Source organism: Lampetra planeri, chromosome 37, assembly GCF_965212315.1.
Source record: "Lampetra planeri chromosome 37, kcLamPlan1.2.h2, whole genome shotgun sequence".
NCBI lineage: Eukaryota > Metazoa > Chordata > Hyperoartia > Petromyzontiformes > Petromyzontidae > Lampetra > Lampetra planeri.
This window is the reverse complement of record NC_136143.1, coordinates 1,017,796-1,033,887: the sequence shown is the minus strand read 5'-3', so window position 1 is coordinate 1,033,887 and position 16,092 is coordinate 1,017,796. Positions and strand designations below refer to the sequence as shown.

At 48.5% G+C, this 16,092-nt stretch overlaps 1 protein-coding gene across 6 annotated transcripts in view; it reads left to right on the top strand.

The window, feature by feature from the left end:
* Positions 1-16,092, top strand: part of THOC5 (THO complex subunit 5) — a 41,417-nt gene that overhangs the window by 13,377 nt on the left and 11,948 nt on the right. For 3 of the 6 annotated variants that reach the window (XM_078611631.1, XM_078611630.1, XM_078611632.1), the window contains exons 4-13: positions 1,200-1,297; positions 3,361-3,507; positions 4,185-4,299; positions 4,750-4,882; positions 10,729-10,806; positions 11,780-11,823; positions 13,605-13,704; positions 14,410-14,518; positions 15,168-15,275; positions 15,741-15,842. In XM_078611631.1, the coding sequence (XP_078467757.1) occupies positions 1,200-1,297; positions 3,361-3,507; positions 4,185-4,299; positions 4,750-4,882; positions 10,729-10,806; positions 11,780-11,823; positions 13,605-13,704; positions 14,410-14,518; positions 15,168-15,275; positions 15,741-15,842 (1,034 nt within the window). The remainder of the gene's footprint in view (positions 1-1,199; positions 1,298-3,360; positions 3,508-4,184; positions 4,300-4,749; positions 4,883-10,728; positions 10,807-11,779; positions 11,824-13,604; positions 13,705-14,409; positions 14,519-15,167; positions 15,276-15,740; positions 15,843-16,092) is intronic. The other 3 variants (XM_078611634.1, XM_078611636.1, XM_078611633.1) reach the window with 1 other exon arrangement.

Sequence of the window (16,092 nt, the reverse complement as noted above, 5' to 3'; positions counted from 1 at the left end):
CATTTTCAATGCCCTGGCTGAGGGAAGGAGGTTCTCACCCAAGATTTGACGGTACATCCCTTTGATGCGGTGAATTTGTCCTGTTCCCTTAGCAGAAAAACACCCCCAAAGCATAATGTTTCCAGCTCCATGTTTGACGGTGGGGATGGTGTTCTTGGGGTCATAGGCAGCATTCCTCCTCCTCCAAACACGGCGAGTTGAGTTGATGCCAAAGAGCTCCATTTTGGTTTCATCTGACCACAACACTTTCACCCAGTTGTCCTCTGAATCATTCAGATGTTCATTGGCAAACTTCAGACGGGCATGTATATGTGCTTTCTTGAGCAGGGGGACCTTGCGGGCGCTGCAGGATTTCAGTCCTTCACGGCGTAGTGTGTTACCAACTATTTTTTTTGTGACTATGGTCCCAGCTGCCTTGAGATCATTGACAAGATCCTCCCGTGTAGTTCTGGGCTGATTTCTCACCGTTCTCATGATCATTGCAACTCCACGAGGTGAGATCTTGCATGGAGCCCCAGGCCGAAGGAGATTGACAGTTCTTTTGTGTTTCTTCCATTTGCGAATAATCGCACCAACTGTTGTCACCTTTTCACCAAGCTGCTTGGCGATGGTCTTGTAGCCCATTCCAGCCTTGTGGAGGTCTACAATCTTGTCCCTGACATCCTTGGAGAGCTCTTTGGTCTTGGCCATGGTGGAGAGTTTGGAATCTGATTGATTTCTTCTGTGAACAGGTGTCTTTTATACAGGTAACAAGCTGAGATTAGGAGCACTCCCTTTAAGAGTGTGCTCCTAATCTCAGCTCGTTACCTGTATAAAAGACACATGGGAGCCAGAAATCTTTCTGATTGAGAGGGGGTCAAATACTTATTTCCCTCATTAAAATTCAATCAACTTATAACATTTTTGACATGCGTTTTTCTGGATTTTTTTTGTTTTTATTCTGTCTCTCACTGTTCAAATAAACCTACCATTAAATTATAGACTGATCATTTTTTTGTCAGTGGGCAAACGTACAAAATCAGCAGGGGATCAAATTATTTTTTCCCTCACTATAAGGTGCGCTGATATATTTTTCTCTCGAAGCAAATCATAGCCCTGGTGGGTATTCTCCGTTTCTGCTGTACCATCAGCTCCTTGTGTTTCTCCATTTGTTTTCCGCCCCCCTCCCCAACCACCCGCCCACCCCTTGGCCACTGCAGAACAAGCAGAAGGTGGACGCGCTGCACCTGCAGCTGCAGAACCTGCGCTACGAGGTCATGCATCTGCAGAAGGAGATCACCAAGTGCCTCGAGTTCAAGTGAGTCGCGTGCGTTCGCAGTGCGTGCGCCCCCGGCAAAAAACGCACAGCGCACCGAGGTCTGTTACTCAGCAGCTGCGGATAGTGTAACCAACTATCCACATGCCAATTTAAGAACTTTTAATCAGGAAACGTGATTTAAAACAACATTCTTATCGGGTGTAAAGCGCAGTCCCCAACTACTACTATTCACTGTCTCTCAGACCTCTCTGTGTGCTATGAAGAAGGGCCATTGTCGGAAATGTCACCTGTTTGATATTTTTTCCTTATAAGGCCAGAGCGTGTTATTGATGAATGTATTAAATATGTTATCTATTATAATATCGAAAACAATATATATTTTCAGGTGACATTTAAAAATGGAGTTTTGTAATATACTTCACGCATCCATTAATGTTAATGGAAGTCGTTGTGAACATTTGTTAAAGTAAAATGACCTAATGTAATTTTTTAAGACTGTATCACTGCCAAAGCAGCATAACCAAATAATTAGTTTAATGCAGTCAGGCTGTTCTTATCCGCAATTCCTTTATCTGATTGCACAATGATCACGAATAAAATAACTCAAAATAAATCTTAAATTAAACTAGAATTGGCCAATCATAATGCTGAATATTATTTGCACATTACTCAATTGACATGACACAAGCTTCAAATCAAGATTGACATGGCACGTTGCAACGTCGCCCCTTACTGCAAAAACTTGGCAGGACCCTCCTAAACAAGTCTCGAGACTGAGCGAGGCTTTCACGGGTAAACAAGCGTAAATAAATACAAGTAACAAGTATAACCCGTAAAAACAAAGTTTTTCACTATAAATCCTTTATATGCGTGGCGGCTAGAGTCCTCTCGTCCTCTGGCTTGAGATGGCTGCCACCTATGGGTCAGATGATTGCATGACACCATTAAGCAATTGGTAATTAAATATAATATTTTTGTCCTAAAAAGTGTAAAATTTTGGAAATATTTTTTCACGAACATTAATTGTCACGCACAACGAGTCTGTGTGGAAAATGTCAGCTCCATTGGATCACGGGAAGTGGGTTAAAAAACGACCGAAAGATTTGCACGGTCTTAAGCAAGCAAGCAAGCGCGCAAGTGAACTTAATATAAAGGATTTAAAAAGAGCACTGTGTGCAGTAGTTACGCACTGAGCTATGAATCCTGAGATCTGAATTTGATTCCTGCCCATGGCTAACACCAGTGGCGAGTGGTATATTAACGGGTCCTGGGCCCCCCCCCCCACCCTCCTTCGCCAACCTGCACTGCCCAGTGTGGTGGGGTATGGTGAAGCAACTCCCCATGACTGACATCGTGTGGGAAGGCTGTCTTCCAGTAGTGGTTAGACGAAGTGTTGTAAATTACAAGTTTAATCGTGCTGGTTCACCAGCTGACTATATTGGCTTGCTAACTTCCTCGAGTGAATGTATTATTTCACACTGGTTTATATTTGTGCAATATTTTGGGTTTCTCACGTGACACAGTTGTTTTTGCTCTTATTTTTATTTGCTTCATTGCTCTACTTTATTTTATTGGTTTCCCCTTTTGCCATGTTGGTGACACAGGTCACTCTTTCAAATGAGACTCCTCTTGGCCTCTTTGAGTTCTCACCTGGTTAAACAAAATCAACTTTAAGCTTGATCTACAGACGCACGGGCTGACTGGTTGGCTTATTGGTTGACTGAGCGTCACTGCCGCGTGTAATTCCCTGGCCAAGCAAACCGACTGACTTGGCAGATTGTTTAGTTACTACTCTTCATCCCCTATGGGACGTAAGGCCACAATGAGCTCTCTGCATCTATTCCTGTTCTTGGCTGCATGCTGTGCCTCTCCCCATGAAAGATTAATCTATCCAGAGCCAATCCAGCAACATTCATTTATCCCCAGGATGTCGAGATTGTACCTTTTCATCTCGCCGAGGACTTGTGCTATCTTGGAGGTCTCGTCCATGGTTCTGACGTTCCATGCGCCAAGGCGGAACTTGGCTTTAGGCCCCAATAGACTCTATTGGCGGATGGACTTTTTGAACTTTGCAGCGCCACCCCCCCCCCCTCCCCCCCCAGGTCCAAGCACGAAGAGATCGAGCTTGTGTCGGTGGAGGAATTCTACCGGGACGCGCCCCCCGATATCTCCAAGGAGGAGATCACAAGCAAGGAGCCGCACCTGCAGACGCTGGCACGGCTCGACTGGGAGCTGGAGCAGCGGAAGAGGTTTGCGCGGCGTGGTGTGTCGGGCGATCGGATTGCAACACGGGAGGGTTCATTGGGCCTGGTGGCTCCGTTGGTTTTGCCATTGAAACGTGTGGCCGATGCCTGTGTAGCACGATTTGGTGGGGATTCCAGTGGTTGTATCATTTACGTGTTTGTTCTGCGTGCCATTGTAAATGAGAAGTTCCATCTCGACGGATGCCCCAAAAATAAATCAATCAATTTATTCATCAGTTAATTAACTGATTTACATTACATTCGTTCATCGGAGGAGGATGGATGTCCTGTACCCTTTGTCTCATCTGAGAAGGAAACCTTGTTCCAGAAAATGTGGATAACTTGTATAATCAAATACTTAACCCTTGGTAAAAATTATTAACACGTGCAAGAAACACCTGGGTACAATTCCCAACTCTGGCGGATTTCTGTGTGGATGTTGTACGTTCTGCCCCTGTATGGGTTTCCTCTGGATTTTTAGGTTTCGCACAATGTAATTGGTAACTAGTATTGGCCAAATACTCCCAATGCTGAAACATTACCAATTGAGATAATAACACGTAGCAATATCACCCCCGACTGCAGGACCCTCATGAAGGAGAGGCTTAGAGGCTTTCCTGGGTAAACAAACAAAGATAAAATCGAAAAAAATCACGGACATTGTTGTCATGACTGTACTTCAGGTTGACGGAACAGTACTCGGAATCGATTGGCAGCAAAGACAAGATAGCCAAGGATATCGAGGTGAAGAGGGAGCATCTGAACAACCTCTACCCACAGCTCAATGCTGTCCTGCAGGTAAGAGGGCACACTCCTCCATCCAGCCGCACGCACACAGCCATCATTAACACATTCACGCACCCGCGCACATGCACAATGCTCCCATCTGCAGTGCCTCCGATTGGTCCTTCTTCAAGTCAAAATAGATTTTCGAATTAGGCCTCGTAATGATCTGACCAAAGCTGCGTCATTAAGACCTTCCACCACCCGACGCAGCTAAATAAACTGATTGTCACGTGTGCAGGCGTTTAACATGCCAATTATGTTTTCAGCTCATTGGTAAGCGGAAAAAGAATCCTGTGCACCAAGTTTAACAATTAGATATGTTACTTCATTTAAAACTACATCAACTGCAATCAGGAAAAGAACCAGGAAATCCGATTGTTAGGCTTTAAAAAGAATGTGTTATTGGAACACGTTTGGAGATATGTGTGCGTTTGTATGTATGTATGCATTGTGTGTGTGCAGGCCACGGTGCCCTTGCAGGAGTGCCTGGCCATGCCCTTCGACCAGACGCACAAGCAGGCGGACGTGGCGCGACACCTTCCCGCACCTCTCTACGTGCTCTTTGTGCAGGCCAGCGCCTATGCTCAGGCGTGCGGTGAGGGCCCCCCCCACTCGCTCACTCCCCTTACTCGCCAACCTGCTCACCCATTCACATGCCAACACAATAGTGTGCAGCACCTGGAGTTCAGTGCAGTCTCCTGCAGGTGTGTCAAACTACCAGAGGTCTTGCAGTGTGTGGTTGCATAGACAGTTTGGGTGCTGTCAAGACACCGAACAAACTGTGTTAGTTTTCTGGGTTCTTGATGTCTGTGGAGGTTTCATAACGCCTCTTGTCGAAGCACAAAGCCAGATATGTTGAGGTCCTGGGAGAAGCCCCATAGGCTGGAGTCGCACGTTAAGGCAGATGCCTATGTCTGGGTACTGAACGCCTCAGCCAGAGCTGAGGGGTTCAGTGTGTGGAGGAAGCCGAGCAGTCAAACCACAGCCTCAAGGTGCAATGGAGCCCCCGTTACCATCACAACTTGGGAATCGGAAGGGGGGGGTCGCTTTGCCAGGAGGGACCCCTAGAAGGGGGCTAACTTGGGGCTTGCCGAGGGATGCCAAGGAAGGGGGCTTCCTTCGGGGCTTTGCCAGGAGAGGGATACTGGGGGTTGGCGCTGGAGGGTGGTTGCTGCATGCGCTGTCTCAGCGTGTGTTACCACGTGTGACTTGACTCGGAGGGGTCATACTTCCTTGGTCAGAACACTGAGCCTGTACTGATGAGCTCCACCTACATGGTTTCCAAACGTTACACAATATGTATGCTCACTTGAATATTGATGCATTTTCAAAAGCTGGCAGCTGCAAACGTTAGTGCGCTAATTGAATGTAAATTTACAAGCATTCTTTACTGTAAAGATGGGTCTTGCTCAGCAGTTGAACAGGTTTCACTTTTATGTGTTAACACATTGAGCACACAATAGACACACATCCCTATCACATGCACCACACATGCATACACACCCAGTACACATCATGTCCCACACACTATGCGTGCACACACACTCACACCGTGCATGAATCCTAAACATAAACACCACATCACACACACCGTACACACTGCCTGAACCTGCACACACACCAAACATACCCATTACATGTACTGCAAGAAGAACAAGAACTCACACACACACATACCGCATACACATCACACATGCAAACACACATATCACACGCACTGCACGAACATGCACACGTACACACACTACACAGCACTGCATGAACACACCGCGTGTGCTATGTGCACGCTGCCCGTGTTGCGTTGTCACGTGTGTCTCTGTCCTGTGCTCCTCATGCTGCTAGCAACACGGCTCCCAACGGGCTCAGAGCCCCCGGGGAAGGGTGAGTGTCCGCCCCTCCCCCCTCGCCCGCGCGGGGCGTGAGTGTGAGCAACGCCGTGCCGTGTTCACTCACTGCCGTATTCTTAGTCACGGCTTGGCACCATGGCTCTCGTGAGCTCTGGTGAGGCGTGGCTCAAAGCCACGCTCAACTTGAGCTGGCTCGGAGCGTTGTTCCAGTCACCCTTGGGATTCCCACGAGCCGAGGCTGAGCCGAGCTATGGCTGAGCCACTCGTGCGTCTTTGGAAGCAGCCGAGCTGCTCGAGTCTGAGCCGAGCCATGTCAGAGGCCTAACCAGAGCCGAGCCGCCACTGAGAATACGGCCCCCAGTGTTATTTGAGTTCCCCTACAGTTTGGCAGATTTTACAGTTTTCTCTGGGCGCTGGTGGTTATTTGAGCTGTTGAACTAGAGCCCCGTTGAAAATCAGTAGTAGTCAATGACTGGGTAGTTGCCTACAGTGGTGGGTACGTGAAAGATATTCATCAGCATGTGTTATGACTTGTTCAACCATTAGTTACACAGAGTAGCGATCGCAATCTGGGAAAGCCTAACTCGCCACAGTGAATAACGTTATTCATTCAGGTTTGTTGACAAGCTGTTCCGTATTGGCTAACAATCCTGCAAACAGCAGTACAAAATACAATGCCATTGGAATTTCGATTGATGTAGCATCATATTAGTATTATGATTATGCTGGTTTAACCAGCAAAGCCTCAATTGGTCTCAAGTCTCTAGGAATTCTGCACAGTATTTGATAGTAGGGTGTGGTGTTGTTGTGTGTAATCCCAATTGGGTAATTTTCAGGTATTTATTTTTGCATTGGCATGTTTGGCCAGTGGCAGTTGCATTGCATGTTTTTTTTTAGCAATGAGAAGAAACCCCAGAACATGGAGCAAACCCATGCAGAACAGGGGGGAGAACACACAAACTCCACACAGAAAGGCGCCCGAGTCGGGAGTTGAACCTGACCGCTTCTTGCTGTGAGGCACGAGCGTTATCACTGCCGCCCTGTTAGCTAGCATTTAAATGCGACTGCATCTCAAGAAGCTGTGCAGAAGCAGTGGGCATATTTACTTTGTAGAGAGAGGCAGTCGGTATGTCATAGTCAGGGAAAAGAGGAAGGTCTCGAGCCTGGACTTGAGCGGAGGCAGGGAGTCCACAGCACGGATGGCTGTGGGAAGGGAGTTCTAGACTGGGGGCAGTCCGTGGTAGGTTGACAACATCAGTGAGTGGAGTAGGTGAAAACTGGATGGAGATTTTTGTCAGAGATTGTTAACCCCCCCTCCCCCCCATGACATTTTTTGTCATTTTGGTGACGCAGGTGACTCTTGCAAATAAGACTCCACCCTGGTCTCCTCGGTTCTAAAAAAAACCTGAACTTAAAACGTGACCTCTGGCTGGTCAAGTGATGTGGCGTTTACCGGAGTTGGTTAAATGCCGTGGGTTTGAGATGAAGATTGATGAACAATCCAATAGGAGCGCTTGCATCCAAATGTGCGGCCGACTCCAAAGTGCGAGCGCTTGGTGGAAGCACAGACGCGTTTCAGTTTGTGTTCGTTTGAGCCTTTTTGGGTAACCTAAATAACACTGCCAGCGCCACGCTCACACGTGCTGGCGGTTCACACGTGCGTCTCTACGCCCTGTGCTTGTGTGAGCTGTCTGTGTGCTGTGCTTGTGTGAGCTGTCTGTGCTTGTGTGAGCTGTCTGTGTGCTGTGCTTGTGTGAGCTGTCTGTGCTTGTGTGAGCTGTCTGTGTGCTGTGCTTGTGTGAACTGTCTGTGCGCTGTGCTTGTGTGAGCTGTCTGTGTGCTGTGCTTGTGTGAGCTGTCTGTGTGCTGTGCTTGTGTGAGCTGTCTGTGTGCTGTGCCTGTGTGAGCTGTCTGTGTGCTGTGCCTGTGTGAACTGTCTGTGCTTGTGTGAGCTGTCTGTGCGCTGTGCTTGTGTGAGCTGTCTGTGTGCTGTGCTTGTGTGAACTGTCTGTGCTTGTGTGAGCTGTCTGCGCTGTGCTTGTGTGAGCTGTCTGTGCGCTGTGCTTGTGTGAGCTGTCTGTGTGCTGTACTTGTGTGAGCTGTCTTGTGTGCTGTGCTTGTGTGAACTGTCTGTGCTTGTGTGAGCTGTCTGAGCGCTGTGCTTGTGTGAGCTGTCTGTGCTGTGCTTGTGTGAGCTGTCTGTGCGCTGTGCTTGTGTGAGCTGTCTGTGCGCTGTGCCTGTGTGAGCTGTCTGTGCGCTGTGCCTGTGTGAGCTGTCTGTGCGCTGTGCTTGTGTGAGCTGTCTGTGCCTGTGTGAGCTGTCTGTGCACTGTGCTTGTGTGAGCTGTCTGTGTGCTGTGCTTGTGTGAGCTGTCTGTGCACTGTGCTTGTGTGAGCTGTCTGTGCACTGTGCTTGTGTGAGCTGTCTGTGTGCTGTACTTGTGTGAGCTGTATGTGCTTGTGTGAGCTGTCTGTGCCTGTGTGAGCTGTCTGTGCTTGTCTGTGCGCTGTGCTTGTGTGAGCTGTCTGTGCGCTGTGCTTGTGTGAGCTTTCTTTGTACTGTACGCTGTGCTTATGTGAACATGCCGTCTCTTCCTCCTGTGGAGTTGTGCATGCGCGTGCATGAGTGCACATTGGGCCCTTGCCATGCAATTTATTTGTGTCATCTCAAAAATATCCGATGTGATCTGTAGACACCTGTGATCATTACTTTTGTCTATTCATGCCTGGCATCCTATGCTCCTGTTACTTCTAAACACGAATACACATAAGCAACGTGAGAAGGATCAGAGGTGAGCCAGGTCTCAAGAGACACTTATATCAGTAAGAACTGAGATGCAGGAAGACAATATGCGGTGGGCGAGGCACGGAGCCACAAGAAAGTTGCAAACATCATCTACAATTGTGATAGGGTTGTTAAAAATACTTTATTTTGCGTTACCGGTAACCACGTGAAAAACAGGCTACCGATGCTGCACTTAGTGAAATGTCTGTAGCAAAAAACACAACAGGTTTAGCTTCTTAATTGAGAAATTAATGGAGCTGCCACAGTAGTAAAGCGGTTAGCAGTGCACTGGACTTGCAGTTCACAGGTCGCTGGTTCGATTCCATCTCCCTGCACTGCAGCTGAAACAATGGGGCAAGTTTCTTTAATCTGCCTTCACAACTTAAATATTGCTAGAATCGATTCCCAGTTCTGCAAGTCCAGTACCGGTAACGGATTCTGGAAACGTTTACTGGTTACAAGTTTTACAACCCCAAGATTTATCGATACAGTACATGAAGACAAAAGATAGAGACGTAGTGAGATAAGAGTGATTGTAGAGGAGACACATGTCGAGAAATGAGATAAGAGAAGTGCAGATAAGCGGTGGCGATGTTGGTTAACTAGAGAACAGACTTAGATGAGATAGGATGCAGTGGGGAGAAATGCACACACATGACATTGATGTGGTTGGATGCCAGATGAGTGATGTACACAAGACAGCTGTGATGAGATGAGGGATGAGATGGAGACGAGAGGGAGAAAAACCATTGTGGAGAATAATTTCACACAGCTTTCACTGACTGCCTCCGTCACATGCACACCAGTATATGTTTAAATGCCCCCTCTTAACTCAATAGTGAACATTTTACACAAATAATAACTCAATCGTTTGGTCCTAAAATAATAACAATGCAACTGTCCTTGGAGCGATAACCAGAAAAGGCGCTTTCTCACCACAGACACAGAGCCCCTTCAACATGGAATGATCCCCCAGGCGCACTAAAGCATGGCGCCCATCGCATCTCATTTACATCTCCAATGAAATTTCACTCGCACGACATCTGCAAGCTGTTACAGCGCGAGTGAATTGTACAAAAACCGGCAGCATGCACCAAGAAATTGTTCATGTATTTGACTGGGCGTGATATTCATTGTGTAAATTCGTACGGTATATGTTACAGATTTTAAATGTACATGCGACATCACGTATTTTCTGTGTGCGTGTCGGTTGGCACCGTGGAAACCCTTGCAAACGACATTCCATCTCTTGGGATGATCCAGTTGAAATATAAAAAAACATAAATGCACCGACCCCCCCCCCCAAGCCCCTTGGTATGTCAGGTGACGTGCGAACTTGCCGATGTTGGTGCGCACATTTGCTTGTTGCACATGTCCATGTATGTGCCTCTGTGTGTGTGTAAGTACATGTGGGCAGTGGTCGTGCAGTGGTTCGTGCACTTCCTTACGGACCTGGTAACCCGAGTTCGATTCCCACCCGCAGCCAACAGTGCCGATTTAATTTTTTAACCGGTCCCTGATCACCCCAGGTCGACTCGGCCTTGAATTAGTATCTGGTGCAGTGTGTAAACCTCAACACTGGAGAGACAAAGGCGGACGTGCTTGGTGTTGGCCAACCACCCCTTTGTGTGCCATGCCGTCCTTCATATCTGCTCACTAACAGCACTTGACCCAACAGTCTGTTCAAGGCTGTGTGGGGGACCTTTGTGTAAGCATGTGTATGTGTGGGTATATAAAGGTGCTCGCCAACAGCTCTTGCCCCAGCAGGCTGTCCAGGTTCTCATGAGGGATCTTTGTCGTTCCTCACAGACAAGCGCCTCTGTGTGAGCGTGGAGGGAGATGTTGACGAGGCCAAAGCTCTTGCCAAGCAGACGGAGGAGTCCCCAGGTAAAGGTTGCGGGTGGTGGGGCGGCGCACAAGGGGAAATTTACCTGCAAGCTCCCTACATTCGTCTGGGGTCCTCGCGGACTGCCATCGTCGAGCTTTCAACGACTACCATCCATCGCATTCTTGAATCGAGACACTGAATAACGACAAGGCAATGAATCGCAAGGGGGTGAATGGTTACGCTGCAATTAAATTCACGAGAGTAATAATAGTTTTAATAACTGAGTACATTTGGTGCTTGCACCAACCTTGTAGTGCAAGGTTATCACGAAGGCACTGTTTCATGGACGCAGTCTGCAGTAGTTTCGCAGTAGAGGGCCACGTTGCTGCTGTTTGTATTTCCATTTGTGTAATTTACAAGTTTGGACCACGGTCGGCTCGTTTCGAGCGACGTCGGAGGATCTTTAATGTCTGCAGTAATAACTAGGGCGGCCTGTCGGAATCAAACCGTGAATCTTTGCGGCAAATGTGCTCCCACTGGGCCGTGTCACCGTGCGTACGTAGACCATGGAAGTGTTTCTCAACTCGGTCCTAAATACGCGCCCAGTGCAGCATAGCTGTACGAAAGAAGAGCCATTTTTTTATTTGGTATAAAACTCAATATTTCAAGAGCCGCAATGCATGTGAATACATGCATACAAACATACACAACGTCACGTCGCTGTATGTGAATATAAGAGATTGGTAATCGTGATAAGACGGACCATAGGGCAGTACTAATTACTAGAAGCACTGCTAATTAGTGCTTCCTTACAAAGGAAACGCATTGTAGGTTGACTTTTTGCAGAGCAAGTGGCTGATTTGTACCTGGAGATTACACCTTTCACTGCCATTTAACGTTTACAAATAAACGGTTTTAAAGTTACTTGTGATTGTTTTCCATTTGTGGTTGTTGAGTAGCATTGTGCTCGGTGAGGACATTTGATTTAACACGATGAACATTAATCGGCCAAGTTTTGTCTTTGTCGCACAGACGATGAAAGCGACTCTGACCAAGAAGAGGAAGCGCCACAGACGGTAAAAAAATTATTCCCCTTTTCCACAGGCTATTTACCATGCCGAGCAGGAACCTCCGATTAGCACGGTTGGCTACGTAAGATGCTAAAGAAGTTCAACATACATACAACCTAACCACGATAGATACGCTGACCATAAAAAGAAATCCGAATGAGGTTCGTGGCTTAGCAGGGCCAGGAGGGGGACTGAGGACGCGTTCAGTGCGTGATGACCTCCGCGTCAGGAGCACGGCTCGGCTTCCGCAGTGATAACCTGGCGCTCTCCTGAACCGCGCCACACCGGGCTGGCTCGGCACGGCACGGCCCCAGCGCGGCTCGATTGTGCAGTGGAAAACCAAGTATGAGGTTACGGGTGCTGTCGCTCGCCGTGCGGGTGGGCTGTCGATCCGGCAGTTCTGTAACCCTGCTCACGATGGCATCGCGCCTCCCTCCCAGGGCAGGCCGTAGAGAGCCGCGTCATTGTGGCCGCTGGTACCAGCGCAGATGTGGGAGTTTGAACACATCGTAGGCTTTTGCGACCACTATTATTCACAGTAAAGGTTTTATGGGTTAGATCGCGTAAATATAAATGTGTCATTAACCCACCACCACCAGATGCAACCAATTAGTTTGGTTTGTCACGTAAACAAGTGACAATTAGTTTATACTTCAGCAGTTCTGGCAAATCGCCTGATGGAGCTGGTTCTAATCACCAGCGAAACGTCGTACTCAAATTGTACATTTTGTGGGTTTACTTTCCAACACACCAGTGTGCTGAAGTAGTAACTAACTGGCGTGTTTTGTTTACGTGATAAACCTTACTAATTGGCTGTGTTGGGTGGTGATGGGTTAACGACACAGTTATATTTACACGATCTTAACCATAAAACCCATATTATGCAGATATAGGAACTGTTTATAATTCATTGCAATTTCAATCGGGGGCCTTGCGCGCACTACACTTGCTGATGATGACCAAATCACCCAGAATGTGCCTGGTCTGTCGTCGGATCGTGGAATCGAAGCAAGGTTGAGCATGGATAGCGCTTGAACTGGGGTCCACCATGCCAAGCAGGTCATTGTCTGCTTAAGGAGACTATTGCTTGCGTTGCGATCGAAACGTCGTAGTTTTTTGTTATTTTTTTGTTATTTTCTTGGAACCTATCTACGTGACTTTACCGAAAGACCCAAGAATATAAGTAGACATTGTCTGCTTAAATGTTATTTATATTATCCACAAAGTCACCCATGAATATTTTGAGCTATTGAAAACAATGGGCTGATAATGTTTTTTTAATATTCATACTAGGACTTCTATATTGTTATTTAAATATTCATTACTATTTGTATTTATCATATAAATGTCTAAATGGGACCGCATACCAAGCGCCGTGTGTATTTGTTTTGAAGAGCGAGGTCGTCCTTCATAGCCAGAGGGGACGAGGAAGGCCTTGAACCTAGGCGTGAGCATGGAGCAGGGGGGGCAGCAGAGGAGCAGAATGAACAGGAAAGAGAAGATACGAGGTGGTTGAAAAGAGAGGAAGTGGATACATGAGGTGCAGACAGGTTGGAGATGGAGGAGGACACAGGAGGAGGAAGACACGGAGGATGTATGATGGTGTAACTCTTTCTGTGCATGGTGGTGCAACGCATTTCGTAGCGATGTTCACACACCCAACATTTGCACGTATGGGCCCACACCTCGGTCCCTGACGTAGTCGGATGTGCGATGTTGCCGCCGTACTAAGCGTGCACCGAGCAGAGGGGGATTCTTTGTCCCGGGCTGCCGTGCGTGCGTTCCAGAAGCGGCGCCGTGCAACGCTGGGCGTGAAGCTTGAGGACAAGCGCAAGCAGCTGCTGCGGAGGCACCCGCTCTGCGTGGCTCTGGACATCTCCTGCAAGGGTGAGCACTCGCTGGCCCCCATCACGCTCCCCAACAAGGGTATAGCGACTATCAATCGATCTTTATTTTACCTGCCAATATCGCCCTTAATAAAATGGGCATCGGTGCACATTACAGCAGAACGAGAACGGGTACAGGGGGCATAGAGCAGCAGGAATGAAAATAGAAACATGGCACGGCCTTGGTGGCTAACGCTAACTGAGCAAAGACGAGGCAACAGAACAGCCTGGGTTCCATTCCCAACTCGGAACGCCTTTTTGTGTTTGAGTTTGATATGATCTTCCCCTGTTCTGCAGAAAGAGTGAGTAGTGTAGAATGTTTGTCTGTTCTCCTGCTCTGCATGGGTTTACTCCAGGTTTTTGCCAACATCAATGTAATTATAATTGAGTTCAATACGTGCACCTTCATTGGATTTGAGGCTCGTGTGGCACCATCCTAACTTCAGGCTGTAACCCGGCTACAGCTGGGTGGGTGACATGTCCAGAGGGTAGTATCTGCTCAATACATTTACTACATTCTCCTCTGTCTGCTATCAGTATCATCTTGGTTGTGTTTTGAAATTCACACACGATTGCACATGGCATACGTTATGAACCAGGACTTGTGGAACGACATATCGATCCTGAACACTCGCACCAAACATCGAGTATATTGATGCGCACGTCCGATCCACGTTCGTGGCCTCTGTACCCCGCGGTTGTGCAGCCAACAAGAGTACGCTGCACCTGCAGTTCCGCTACCTCCCGGCGCTGCACGTGGTGACGGTGAAGGCGCGCGTCGGGGCGAGCGAGCAGCCCTCGTCCATCAGCGGAGGGTGAGCGAGCAAGCACAAAGAGGCACTTTTGAAGATAGCTAGAGGGGTGAGGAAGGAGCGAGAATGGGAGTGCTGCAAGTGATGGAGTGAGGAGGGATTTCAAGAGGAGATGCAGGAAGAGGGCAGACAGGTCGAGCGTCCACTGGAGGAACGTGCAGTGGCGGATAGAAGCAGAGTATCGTTGTAATGCCTCGTTAGCACACGCAGTTTGGCAACACGGGAAGCTCAAGGTTGCGGCCTTGCACGCGAGCCTTGAGGCAACGTTTGCATCCTGCGCAGTAAAGTTGTGTGCAGCACCGGGGGTACCCTGCGTGTTATATTTCTCTCTACAGCCCCGTACAATAAGTGCAATTTACACATCGATATTTCATGCACCGACCGTGGTTATATGTACGTGTAGGCTCCGTAGATTTAACCACGCCTCCCGGACACGCGGCATGGCCTGTACACAAGCTCTCAGCCTCCTGCAAGACCACCAGCTCAACAAAAAAATTATAAGCATTCACCGACTCGCAGAGTTGTGGTCATGTGGCCCTCCCTACAGGCAGCATTTACATGTCTCTTTTGATGGGTTTTCTCGTCGAGCACAGAGTTGAAGCGATGTTAATCTCGCAGAATTGGGACGGATGCCATCTGTATTTTGGTGCAGAAACGATGTCCCTTGCGGTACGTCAGGGGAGCAAACTCACCGAGGCGCAAACACGGCGCCCCAGCGGAGCAGAGACGCAAAGCACACACAGCCCAAGCAGAGCAACGGGTGACCTGCACACACTGCAGGGGAGCGGCACATTCACCAACACCTGCAACAAAAAATTGGCCTTCGTTATTAAAAACATTCGCAGGGACTTGCGATGCAGAGTTCGCCGGTTGGTCCCCCCCCCCACCCCCCCTGCAGTGTAAATGGGCACACCACAGTTAGTCAATTGGGAGATTGAGGTGGGGTAAAGTGTGGATGCACCCTATTCCAAGTCATCTTGACCAGCGTGGAAGAATTGGCCAATAACACCCTCTCTTGTAGAAGCCTTACTGCCAGCAGTGGCAATTGTAAGGCTGCAACTCTACCTTGTTGTTTCGAATCTGATTGAACCAAACTGAAGCGGTGTGTTCGCGTGAGGAGTACGATTGTCGGACCAGCATCCCAGCACTCGCTGCCGGCGTCACACGAGCCGTGCTCGTGCAGCGTGCTGACGTGAGCAACGGCGCTCGCCGGGTGTGCGCGCAGGGACCTCTTGACTCCGGACAGCCTGCTGACGTGCCTGTACCCGGGCGACCACGGCAACGACAGCCCCAACCCTGCCAACCGCTTCCACCTGCAGCGACTGGGGTGTGAATCCTCACACACGTGCACACACGCACATACACAGACCCCGAGGGGCAAGTCATTCAATAACAACAGTAATAATTTGTGTATTTGATATTTGCGCCATTCTTACAGCTCAAAGCTATCACAAATGCGCTGCTGTTTATGTTACAGTTAATACACCCACAGTAATAACCAGGGCACCCCGTATAGCCTTAACAGACTGTTGGGGCAAGTGCTGTTAGCGAGGACCTATGAAGGCCGGCACGGCACA